This window comes from Cucurbita pepo, chromosome LG15, assembly GCF_002806865.2.
Source record: "Cucurbita pepo subsp. pepo cultivar mu-cu-16 chromosome LG15, ASM280686v2, whole genome shotgun sequence".
Lineage (NCBI taxonomy): Eukaryota > Viridiplantae > Streptophyta > Magnoliopsida > Cucurbitales > Cucurbitaceae > Cucurbita > Cucurbita pepo.
The window spans coordinates 2,471,867-2,485,100 of NC_036652.1; the positions used below are offsets into that span (position 1 = coordinate 2,471,867).

At 38.6% G+C, this 13,234-nt stretch overlaps 2 protein-coding genes across 2 annotated transcripts; both read right to left on the minus strand.

Moving 5' to 3' along the window:
• Positions 1 to 5,289: 5,289 nt before the first annotated feature.
• Positions 5,290 to 7,387, minus strand: LOC111811159 (UDP-glycosyltransferase 74F2-like). Its single transcript, XM_023697907.1, is given in 2 exon segments — positions 5,290 to 6,158; positions 6,637 to 7,387. Coding segments are annotated over 2 exon segments (1,365 nt in total). The 5' UTR covers positions 7,267 to 7,387; the 3' UTR covers positions 5,290 to 5,423.
• Positions 7,388 to 10,404: 3,017 nt separating this feature from the next.
• LOC111811157 (UDP-glycosyltransferase 74F2-like) lies at positions 10,405 to 13,231 on the minus strand. The gene is made up of 2 exons (XM_023697906.1): positions 12,559 to 13,231; positions 10,405 to 11,261 (listed from the first exon to the last, which is right to left on the minus strand). Exons 1-2 carry the CDS (start codon positions 13,204 to 13,206, stop codon positions 10,524 to 10,526), a joined length of 1,386 nt encoding a protein of 461 aa, XP_023553674.1. The 5' UTR covers positions 13,207 to 13,231; the 3' UTR covers positions 10,405 to 10,523.
• Between the last annotated feature and the right edge of the window lie 3 nt (positions 13,232 to 13,234).

Consider the following 13,234-nt stretch of genomic DNA (forward strand, 5'->3'; position numbering starts at 1 on the left):
AACAATGAGAAAGAGATGATATTCGTGGAGAGTGCAAAAAATGTCATCAAAATACTTGCTTCATCCACCGCGTTTCAATTTTATTTAACCAAAATTTCCTTACCACTTCCTTCTGAATCCGAGAGATCGAGAGATGAGAAGGAGAGACCAACGACGAGGAGGCGTGACAACCCAACCCAACCCAAAAATTTTCATAACCCAATCTAACCTAACCCTCAAATCCTCTCTTTCAAAGTTGGGTTAAGGTGGTTCCAATTATTGTTTTTTTTTAATTTAAAAAACTCTCTTTAAAAAAAAATGTCACTTAACTAACCTCTGCCAAAGAAAATGCCACGTAACCCCAACTTTCGTCAAAAACAATGCCACATAACTGCCCTTTGTCAGAAAAAAAAAACTGACATAATTAATGGAGTGCAGAGCACAGATAACCCCAACTTTCGTAAAAAAACAATGCCACATAGCCTCTTGTCAAAAAAAAAAAAAAAATGTCACCTGACATAATTAATGAAGTGCAGAGCACAGACTGAGAGATGCAGAGATAGGATTCGTGGAGAGTGTAAAAAATGTCATAAAAAATACTTATCATCCACTTTATTAAATCAAAATTTCGTTACCACTTCAATCCGAGAGATCAAGAGACAAGAAGGAGAGATCAACGATCAGAAAGAGATGGTATTTATTCGTGGAGAGTGCAAAAAATGCCATCAAAATACTAACCTCGTGTTTCACTTTTATTAAGTCAAAATTTCCTTAGCACTTCGGTCTGAATCCAAGAGATCGAGAGATGAGAAGGAGAGACCAACGACCAGGAGGGGTGACAACCCAACCCAACTCAAAAATTTTCACAACTCAACTCAACTTTCTATTTTTTGGTTTGATTAAGGTTGTTCCAAATTTTTTTTTAAAATTTAAAAAACTCTCCTTAAAAAAATGTCACATAACCAACAAAGAAAATGCCACTTAACCAATCATCTACGGTAAACAATGCCACATAATTGCCCTTTGTCAAAAAGAAAAAAAAAAAAAAAAAATTGTCACCTTTCTTAACATAATTAATGGAGTGCTGAGCAGAGACAGGAGAGATGCAGAAATAGTATCCGTGAGAGTGTAAAAAATGTCATCAAAATACTTCTCATCCACAACATTTTCGTTTTATTAAATCAAACTTTTCTTACCACTTCCGTCTAAATCCAAGAGATCAAGAGACGAGAAGGAGAGACCAACGATGATAAAAAGATGGTATTCGTAGAGAGTGCAAAAAATGTCATCAAAATACTTACCTCATCCACCGTGTTTCAGTTTTATTAAATCAAAATTTCCTTACCACTTCAGTCTAAATCCGAGAGATCAAGAGATGAGAAGGAGCGACCAACGATGAGAAGGCGCGACAACCCAACCCAACCCAACCCAATCCAAAAATTTTCACAACCCAACCCAACCCTCTCCATTTGGGTTGGGTTAAGGTTGTTCCAATTTTCTTTTTTAAATTTAGAAAATTATCCTTAAAAAAAATGCCTCATAACTAACATCTGTCAAAGAAAATGTCAGGTAACCAACCTCAATACAAAAAAAATGCCATATAATTGCTTTTTGTAAAACAAAATGCCACCTGTCATAATTAATGGAGTGCAGAACACAGACCGAGAGATGTAGAGACAGTATTCCGTGGAGAGTGTAAAAAATGCCACCAAAATACTTCTCATCCACACTGTTTCAGTTTTATTAAATCAAAATTTCCTTAGCAGTTCGGTCTGAATCCGAGAGATCGAGAGATGAGAAGGAGTGACCAACTACAAGAAGGCATGACAACCCAACCCAACTCAAAAATTTTCACAACCCAATCCAACCCTCTTTTTTTGAGTTGGGTTAAGGTTGTTCCAATTTTCTTTTTTAAATTTAAAAAACTCTCCTTAAAAAAATGACACATAACTAACCTCTATCAAAGAAAAAGCCATGTAACTAACCTCCTAAAAAAACAATGCCACATAACTGCCCTTTATAGAAAAAAAAATGTCACCTGTCCTAATTAATGGAGTGTAGAGTACGGGAGAGATGGAGAGATAGTATTCATGGAGAGTGTAAAAAATAGGGGTGTACATTGCCCGGGTTGGGTTGGGTTGGGTTGGGTTGAGGGATTTTTTTTTTACCCAACCCAAAAGTTCGGGTTGGATGGATTGGTAACCCAACCCAAAACTTTTCACAACCCAACCCAACCTTCTATTCTCAGGTTGGGTTTGGGGTATTAACATAGTTAAACATTGTCATCAAACTAATGAGCGAAAATTCTAACGTATTAACATAGTTCAACATTGTCATCAAACTAAAGACAACTAAATACCGATAATTTTTTTAGAATGGGTTAAATATTTGAATTGAAATATGAGTTTATCGTGACCTAAGTCCTAAACTATTAGAAAAATAAATATATATATAAATTGGTATATAATAATGTTACAACAAATAGATAATAAATACTATTTTGGCAAAGTACCATTTTGGCAAACCTATTAATACTCAAGATTTCTTAATATAGTTTATATATTTTATTTCAATCCGGTCGCTCGGGTCAATTCGAGGGTTTTGTCTCACGAACTTGAAACCGAACCGATTCAATTCGGGTTCAGAAAAAATTAACCCAACCCTACCCGAAATGCTAATCCAACCCAACCCTTATAGTTCAGGTTGGGTTGGTCCGGGTTGTCGGGTTGAATGTATACCCCTAGTAAAAAATGCCATCAAAATACTTTTCATCCACAGCGTCTCAGGTTTATTAAATCAAAATTTCCATACCACTTCCGTCTGAATCCAAGAGATCGAGAGACGAGAAGGAGAGACTAACGATGAGAAAAAGATGGTATTCGTGGAGAGTGCAAAAAATGCCATAAAAAAACTTACCTCATCCACAGCGTTTCAGTTTTATTAAATCAAAATTTCCTTACCACTTCAATTTGAATCCGAGAGATCGAGAGATGAGAAGGAGAGACCAACTAAGAGAAGGTGTGACAACTCAACCCAACCTCAAAATTTTCACAACTCAACCTAACCCAATCCTCTATTTTTGGGTTAGGTCAAGGTTCTTCCAAATTTTTTTTTTTTTTTTTAATTTAAAAAACTCTCCTTAAAAAAAAATGCCACGTAACTAACTTATATCAAAGAAAATGTTAGGTAACAAACCTCCCTCAAAAATCATAATTAACGGAGTGTAGAGCAAAGACAGGAGAGATGCAGAGATAGTATTATGTGGAAAGTGTAAAAAATGCCATCAAAATACTTCTCATCCACATCGTTTCAGTTTTAATAAATAAAAATTTTCTTAGCACTTCAGTCTGAATCCGAGAGATCGAGAGATGAGAAGGAGTGACCAACGACAAGAGGGCGTGACAACCCAACCCAACTCAAAAATTTTCACAACCCAAAAATTTTCACAATCCAACCTAATCCAACCCAATCCAACCCAATCCAACCCAACCCTCTCTTTTTGGGTTGGGTTAAGGTGGTTCCAATTTTTTTTTAAAATTTAAAAAACTTTCCTTAAAAAAAATGCCTATATATCACATTGCCACATAACTACCCTTTGTCAACAACGAGAAGGCTTGACAACCCAACCTAACCCGAAGGCTTGACAACCCAACCCGAAAAAAATGCCTATAGATCGAGAGATGAGAAGGAGAGACCAACAACGAGAAGGCTTGACAACCCAACCCGAAAATTTTTACAACCCGACTCTCTCTTTTTGGGTTGGGTTAAGGTTGTTCCAATTTTCTTTTTTAAATTTAAAAAACTCTCCTTTAAAAAAATGCCACATAACTAACCTCTGTCAAAGAAAATGCTACCTAACCGTCAAAGAAAATGTCACATAACTGCCCTGTAAAAAAAATGCCACCTGCCATAATTAATGGAGTGCAGAGTACCAACTGGAGAGATGTAGTGATAGTATTCTTGGAGAGTGCAAAAAATGCCATCAAAATACTTACCTCTCATCCATAGCGTTTCAGTTTTATTAAATCAAAATTTCCTTACCATTTCGGTATGAATCCGAAAGATCGAGAGATGAGAAGGAGAGACTAACGACAAGAAGGCGTGACAACCCAACCCAACTCAAAAAATTTTACAACCCAATCCCAAAGTTTTCACAACCCAACCCAACCCAACCCTCTATTTTTGGGTTGGGTTACAGTTATTCCAATTTTTTTTTTTTTTAAATTTAAAAAACTCTCCTTAAAAAAATGCCACATAATGCCATGCCACTTAACCAACCTCTGACAAAAACAATGCCACATAACTGCCCTTTATAGAAAAAAATGCTACCTGTCATAATTAATGGAGTGTAGAGTACCAGACTCCAGAAATACAGAGATAGTATTTCGTGGAGAGTGTAAAAAATGCCATCAAAATACTTCTCATCCACGACGTTTCAGTTTTACTAAATCAAAATTTCCTTACCACTTCAGTTTGAATTCGAGAGACCAACGACGAGAAGGCTTGAGCGATTGCCGAGTGCCAGTGACGAGAAGAGATTGAGATCGAAACTGAGACAAAGAGGAGAGTTGAGACCATAGCGTCACGACGTCGCAAAGAGGAGAGTCTAAGAGTGAGACTATGAGAGGTTGAGAGCTGAGAGACTCAAAGTGAAAGACTAAGAAAGAGATAAAAGAGTAAAATGTTAGAGAAGTTGAGTCTGAGAGACAAAGTCTCGGACTCATGGTCAAACAACAGACGCCAGACGCTGTTAGAGAGAGATAGTACGACGTGGACTTCAGTTTTGAGTTTTGGCCTCTTCAATTGTTTGGTTGGGGTTGTTGGGCTCTTTTTTCTTTTTCTTTTTTTTTTTAATTTTTTTAATTTTTATATGTTTTCGGGTTGGGTCAAGTTGACCCAATCAATTTCTTTTGGAACCCAAACCGGATCGAGTTCAAAAATTTGAACCCAACCCAAACTCGACATCCAATTCAACCCAACCCACCCTTATAATTCGGGTTGGATCGGGTTGAGTTCTCGTGTTGGGTGTACACCCCTACGCACCACTCTTCCTAAGTGTGCTTTCTTTTCCTCACTTGCTAACCATCCAATCAACACCCAAACCTCCATCAACCTAGCAATTTAGAGTAACTATATGCATTAACTTACACGAAACATGTCGTTCTTGTCACACAAACGACTGGAGTTCGACTTCGACGAGTAAGATCAAACTAATACTGACCAAGGATATGTAGTGACTCCAGCTTACACCAACGAGATAAGTGATCTTACTGTTAGAACGCGTTCGATCTAGGTTAAATGAATTGAATGTTGCATGAACTAATGATGACTTCGTATCATATTTTCCAACCGAATTGTTTTCAACTACATGCATAATAATATGAATACATTTTGGACACCAATGTTGAATGACAAAGACATAGACAAACATAATTAAAAATCTATTAATCAGCTGATATCTTCTCCCTCAAGCTGGAAACGAGTTGATCAATGTTCTTCATAGAGCTGCCACCTTGTTGAAGAGCTTCCAAGCCAAGCTGTTTCCATTTCAAAGCATTTTGTTTGAATTCAATGGCTCTATCTCCCTCCATCACTGTTCTTATACAAGCTTTGATCTCATCTTTCCTCACAATCCCATCCTCACCCACCTTCACTCTCACGCCCACCTTCCAAACATCCTTCACATACTTAGCGATCGTTGGCTGATCGGTCCACTGCGGCATGCCCAACATCGGCACGTCCAAGCACAAGGCCTCGAGCGTCGAGTTCCAACCGCAGTGCGTGAAGAAGCAACCAATTGCTTTATTCGAAAGCACTTCTAGTTGGGAGCACCACTTCAATGTTAGTCCCTTCTCGGGCGCGAAGCCTTCAGGAAGTTTTGCTTCTTCCGATGCCCTAATCACCCAGATGAAGTAGTAGTTACTTTCGACTAATCCACTAGCAAACTCTGCCATTTGAGTTATATTTAAGTTGGCCATGCTACCAAATGACACGTAAACGACCGAGCCATTTGGTTTGGTTTCTAGTCATGTTCTTGTTAAATATGCCTCATCTGCCTCGACTTTGAAGAGATCCAACTCGTATTTCTTGTCGTTTTCATTAGGATTCCCTAGGTAGAAAGATGGAATAGTTGGCCCTATTGTCAATGTTGGACCAATTTTCGATAGTTCATCTCTCTCCTGTAATATACATTAAAAAACATTGGTTTTGACCTTTTGATCCAACCACACCAAAATAAATAACCAAAACATAACGAAACATTCACAAAACACACGGTAATACTAGTAATGCTCTACAATTAATAACTTCTCATAGAAATGCTCTACGATTAATAACTTCTCAATGCATGACTGTCACAACCCCTGATTCCAATGTTCGATTTTGAACAAATCGAGCTTAGTTTGCCCGCTAGTGTTGACCAATTTTTAATAGTTCATCCCGTTCCTATAATATATATTAAAAAAATTATTTTTTTTTCTAGTGAATTGTTAGGCCTCTTTGGCTCTAATTTGACAAAATAATGCTATTACTATTTATTTTTACTTAAAAAATATACAATACGACCAACAATATTTGAAATTATATATAATTTGAATTTTGAATTATTTAAGGTGGTCGAAAATAGTCCAACTGTGGATAAGAGACAAAAACAAGAACCTCAGCCTCAAATTCATGGATAGAGTTGACTAGGATCCAATCAGCTCCCTCTGTGTTGGACCACTGATTCAACACCAATTGGAAGTACTGTGGGTAGCAATCAGGAGCTGAGAAAAAGGACGGCAAATCCTGCAGCTGAAGCGGCGGCAGCCCGGGGATAGTCACCGGCGATGAGGGCAGACTCAGCCATCCCACGTGTGAATAATAGTAAATAAAGTTGACGGGGCAAGGCTGAGTGAAGAACGCCGCCGCCATAAGGCCGAAGCCCTTGGCGACGTCGAGAGCCCAAGGCATGAACGAGTCGTACACGACACCATGGATTGGATGATCGGAGCTTTGGCGGCGGCGTATGAGGTCTATTAGGGTTCTGGTGCCGTTTGTTTTGATTTGAAAGAGATAGTCGTCGATGTTTCTCGCTGCAGCGAACCCGGCGTCGTCGAAGCCATCGGAGATGGTGTCCCACTCGAACGAGGTAGTCGTCGATGGTTTGAAAGTGTTGAAGATGGTGAGGGCTACCGTGGTATGAATTCCTTTGGAGGATAAGGTGTTGGAGAATTGGAGCATAGGGTTTACATGGCCTTGGGATGGATAGGGAATTACCAATACATGGGGTTTCTTTGTTCTCTCCATCTCTCTCTCTCAAATGAACAAATGGAATCAACTAGTTAGACCCACCATCAATTTGAGAATATCTAACCTTAAAAAGATGGAATAATTCGTGTCCAAATCTATGTTCACCTTGTTTAGAGCACTTCTACGAGTGTAGTTTGCCACATCGTGCTCACTCCTCTCATATCACTTCCATCTTCTTAATTAATTGATGGGTAAGACTCTTCTCGAGCCTTGGTTCTGTTGGATGATGAAAGTCCCACATCGGCTAATTTAGGGAATGATCATGTGTTTATAATAAAAAAAATACTCTCTCCATTGGTACGAGGTTTTTTGGGGAGCCCAAAGCAAAACATGAGAGCTTATGCTTAAAGTGGACAATATCATACCACTGTGGCGAGTCGTGTTCATCTAACATGGTATCAGAGCAGGGTCATGTCCTAAACTTAGTCATGCCAATAGAGCGAGCCTCCTTAAAGGCATAGTAAAAAAGACTCACATAATCAATTGGATCAACTCTAGAGCCTACTGACCGATCCTTGAGCTTTCATTGTGTTTTTGGACAACCTTAGCTGAATCAAACGTAGAGCCTAACTCACATAATCAATTGGATCAACTCTAGAGCCTACTGACCGATCCTTGAGCTTTCATTGTGTTTTTGGACAACCTTAGCTAAATGAAACATAGAGCCTAACTCACATAATCAATTGGATCAACCCTAGAGCCTACTGACGGATCCTTGAGCTTCCATTGTGTTTTTGGACAACCTTAGCTAAATCAAACGTAGAGCCTATTGATCCTTGAGCTTCCACTGCGTTTTACTTTACTTAGATTTCTTGAGATTGCTTGGAATGAAAAACTTAATAAGTGAAAGGGGATTTGTAGCCATTGAAATCCTTTATTTAAGAAAAAACAAAACCAAGAATTAGAATTTTCAAAGTGAATAAGATGAAGAAAGCGACATGAGGATGTATTGCAACCTTTCTTGAATGGTTAGAAGGTGTAGCAAGTTTCTTGAAATATATGAACAGCCATCGGAAAACGAAGGTGTACCAACTTTTCTTCTCGATGGGATCGGTTGGAAACTAATAGACAAAGATATGGAAATCAAGACTTCTAACAATTATAGTCATCGGATGTAGGTGTATGTGCTCAGAGGAAAAGGAGAGACATTATGTGCATTCAAGAAATTCAAAAAACGCGTTGAATACGGGTCTTATCACAAAGTTTTTGGGAAGAAGAAGGTATGACGCGTTGAATATGGGTCTTATCACAAGTTAAAGTTTTTGGGAAGAAGAAGGTATCAAGCATCAACTCATCGAACCATACACTCCACAAAAAACGATGGGGTCGAGTGGAGAAACCACACCATAATGAACACTGTAAGAAGTTTACTCAAGAACATGCAAGTCCCAGCGATTTTCTAGGGCGTGGCAATACGACATGTGATTTATTTTCTAAATTATTTACCGACAAAGACGTTGTACACTCACACCCCCTATGAAACATGGTTTGATAAGACACCTCACTTCAACTATCTAAGAGTCTTTGGTTGTACAACACATGTTAAGACTGCAAAGTCAGATATCAAAACACTTGATGACAAACGCCAAAAGATGTATTTTGGCATAGAGGATGGGACCAAGGCACACAGGTTGTATGATCTGCAACATGAGAAAATTCATGTAAGTAAAAATATAACATTTGAAAAAGAAAAGAAGTGAGGTTGGTGCAGCGTCGGTAAAGAAAAACAGACTGTTACGGAGTTTACTGTTCTAGAAGAAGATGGAGATGCGACTGACCTAGAAAGTACACCGACAACGACATCAACAAATCAACACATTTTATCACCGGTGATACCGAAAGGCGTGATGAATTCTCTAGAGCAAAAGAGCTCATGCGAGAGTACATGTGGATCCACAACAGAGGGTAGACAAAAAAAGTTCCGTCCTCTCGCTGAAATTTATGCAAATACATTTCAAGAACAATTGAATCCCAATGAGTTAGTGTCCGCCAACAACTTAATTGTTTAAAACATTTAAATTTTTAAAAATTAATAATCTAATAAACATAAAATTTGAATTCTTTACAAATGAAAAATGGTTTGATAATTTGAATTCAATAAATAAAATTACTTAGGAAAGAAGGTGATTGGAAAGTTGGCGAAGGGTAAAATAGACCTTTCCTTTCAGCTCATTAAGTGCCTTTTGTCCTTATGTTCCTCTTTCATAATCAATTCTCCGACACATTTCCCATCCACTTGGACATTTTTGTCCAATAAATTTGAATTTTTTATTATATGTATTTAGTTTCAAACTAATTAACAAAAATGTTTTATTTTTTATTTTTTATTTTTTTCGAGATTCAGTTTGATTTGCAAGTTGGACGGCATTGACGAGATTCAACGGTGAACAACTGCCCAAAAAAAATGACCTAGAAGTCTAAGAACCTTTAGTACCCTACCTTACTCTCGGGGTAGAATCTCCCCAAGGAATATAAGGTTTCATGAGGCTGATCTTGATCCACCGTTCAAGCACGAATACCTTCGTGTTTTTTTTTTCTTTTTTTTCTTTGTTTTGTAAAAATCTCAATTCTAGGATCTTTTCCATTGCACTAATTTCGTGAGAAACGAAATTTTTTTTATTAGGTTAACCTGACCAACCTGAAAATAGTGTTATTTACCGACCCAAGTCTATCTAATATTAAACGACTTGTAAATATAAAAGATTTTATTAAATTTTAGTTATTAATATAACTCTATTCGAGTTGTTCAGGTCATTAACCCAACTAATCCGAAATTTCTGAATTTCTAATTCTGTTCGGGTCATAACTTTTTGAATTTCTGATTCTATTCAGATCATCAACTCCGAAATTTCTGAATTTCTAATTCTGTTCAGCTCAACTTTTTGAATTTCTGATTCTATTCAGGTCATCAGCCCAACTAATCCGTCATCAACCCAACTAATCCGAAATTTCTAAATTTTTCGTTCTGTTCAGGTCATCAATCCAGCTAATCCGAAAATCCGAAATTTCTAGTTCTATTTAGGTCATCAACCCAACTAATCCGAAATTTCCGAAACTTAATCTAATCGGTGTACAACCCGTGAATCGATTTTCTTTTTTCTTTAAGGTATAATTATTTTGTTACTACTAAAACAAAGGGCTAAGATTAAGATATTTATTAAGATGTAAGACAACTCCTCGAAATATTAGAAAGAAGCATTACAAAATATAGAAACTTTTAAACCAAAAACAATGTAAATAGACGCTAATGTGTCTTAAACAACCGCTATTTTATCCATCACACCAGCAATAAATTCTTCGATGTGGTTCGAGGAACTGCCACCTTGTTGAAGAGCTTCCAACCCAAGCTGCTTCCATTTCAAAGCATTTTGTTTGAATTCAATGGCTCTATCTCCCTCCATCACTGCCTCTATACAAGCTTTGATCTCATCCTTCCTCACAATCCCATCCTCTCCCACCTTCACTCTCACGCCTACCTTCCACACATCGGCTACGTACTTCCCCGTCGTTGGCTGGTCGGTCCATTGCGGCATCGCCACCATCGGCACGCCCAAGCACAACGACTCGAGCGTCGAGTTCCAACCGCTATGCGTAAAGAAGCTCCCAATCGCTTCGCTCGAAAGCACTTCTAGTTGGGAGCTCCATCGTAAGACCAAACCCTTTTCGGGTGCGAATCCCTTTGGAAGCTTTTCCTCTTCGGAGGCCCTAACTACCCATATGAAGTAGTAGTTGCTATCGATTAGCCCGGCTGCTAGTTCCGCCATTTGGGTTGTGTTTAGCTTCGCCATGCTACCAAATGAGACGTAAATGACTGAGCCTTTTGGTTTGGTTTTTAGCCATGTTCTTGTTGATGATGCCTCCTTTGGCTCGATTTTGAACAGATCTAACTCGTATTTCTTGTCGTTTACGTTGTTTTTGTCAATGTAGAAAGATGGAATCGTTGGACCTATTGTTAACAATTTTGGGCCGATTTTTGACATTTCATCTGTTTCCTGTGAAAAAATTTAAACTTCATCAAATAATTCAGATCGGATCGGTACGTTAATAAATAATTTCATGACAAAATTTATTGGAGGTGAATTATTTATGATCAATACTTAAATTTCATTCAATTAAAAAATGGAGCCGTTGGACCTAACCAAGGAGGCTCAATAAACAATGTTGGATTGTTTCAAAAGAAATAATAAAAAAAAGTAACCAATATTGTACGCTTCAATAATTATTAAAAGTGGTGTATACGAGATCTCGTTTGAAAAAATCTTCTAGACCAACTTAAAATTTTTAGTGTGTTGAATTGATAACTCGAATAACTTAAATAGAATTCATAAATTAACCTAATTCCATATTTTTTAGTTGGGTTATCAAGCTTTTTCTCTATTGTATATAGGGTTGTAATCTCAGTTGGTCACCTAACTCTATCGGCTATTGTCTTATTTGGGTTTTTCCTTTCGGGTTTTTCCTTAAGATTTTTAAAACGTGTCTGTTAGAGATGTTCTCTCTTTTGAGCTTTCCCACAGGTTTTTCAAACGTGCCTACTAGGAAGATTTTCCATTTCGAGCTTTCCTACAAAGTTTTTAAAACGTGTCTGTTAGGGAGATTTTCCCTTTCCAGCTTCCCCTCAAGGTTTTTAAAACGTGTCTATTAGGGAAATTTTCCCTTTTCGAGCTTACCCCACAAGGTTTTTAAAAAGTGTCTACTAGGGAAATTTTCCCTTTTGAGCTTCCCCACAAAGTTTTTAAAACATGTTTGCTAGGGAGATTTTCCCTTTCGAACTTCCCCCACAAGGTTTTTAAAACGTGTCTACTAAGGAGATTTTCCCTTTGAGCTCCCCCACAAGGTTTTTAAAATGTGTCTGATAGGGAGATTTTCCCTTTCGAGCTTCCCCACAAGGTTTTAGAACATGTCTGCTAGGGAGATTTTCCCTTTCGAACTTCCCCTCAAGGTTTTTAAAACGTATCTACTAGGAAGATTTTCCCTTTCGAGCTTCCCCTCAAGGGTTTTAAAACGTGTCTGCTAGGGAGATTTTCCGTCTCGAGCTTCCCCTCAAGATTTTTAAAACGTGTCTACTAGTAACAGATCTCTACACCCTTACAAAGAATAAGAATGTTTTGATCCCCTCCCCAACCCAAGTAGGATCTCACAGTACCCATCCATAAATTAATTCAACTTTTCGATTTTATCAAATCCAATCCATCTTCTACGACTCGAGTTAAATTATATGAATACCCACCGATTAAAAATCATTTAAAAAACAACGAAACAAAGAAACACGAGAAGAGAGAATAATACCAGAGGTTCAAACTCCCGAACGGAGTTGACAAGAATATAGTCGGCTCCCTGAATATTGGGCATCTGATTCAACAGCAAATACAAATACTGAGGGTAAGAATCCGGCACATAGATGAACGACGGCATATCCGGCGGCATAAGCGGCGGCAGGCTAGGCAGGCACACAGGATACGACCCTTCAGCCACCGGCAACCTAAGCAGCCCTTTATCAACATAGTAATAAATAAGGTTAACAGAGCAAGGCATAGTAAAAAACGTAGCCGCCACAAGCCCAAACCCTTTGGCAACATCCAGCGCCCACGGCATGAGCGCATCATACACAATAGCGTCAATGGGCCGCCCGGACTCCCGGTGGCGCTGGATGAGCTCCGTCAGAGTCCTCGACCCAGCCGCCTTGAATGTCTCGAGGTAGTGCTCAATGCCAGTGGCTGCAGCGAACCCACCATCGTCGAAGCCGTCGGAGATGGTGTCCCAGTGGATGGAGCCGTCGTGGGGCTTGAAGGTGTTGAAAATGAAGGCGGTGACGGCGACGGTGGTGGTGACTCCTTTGGAGGCCAAGGACTTGCAGAATTGGAGCATGGGGTTCACGTGACCTTGGGTGGGGTATGTCAGTACGAGCACATGGAGGTTCTTTGGTTCTGAACCCATTATTGGCTGTGGGGGTTTGTGCTGTTCT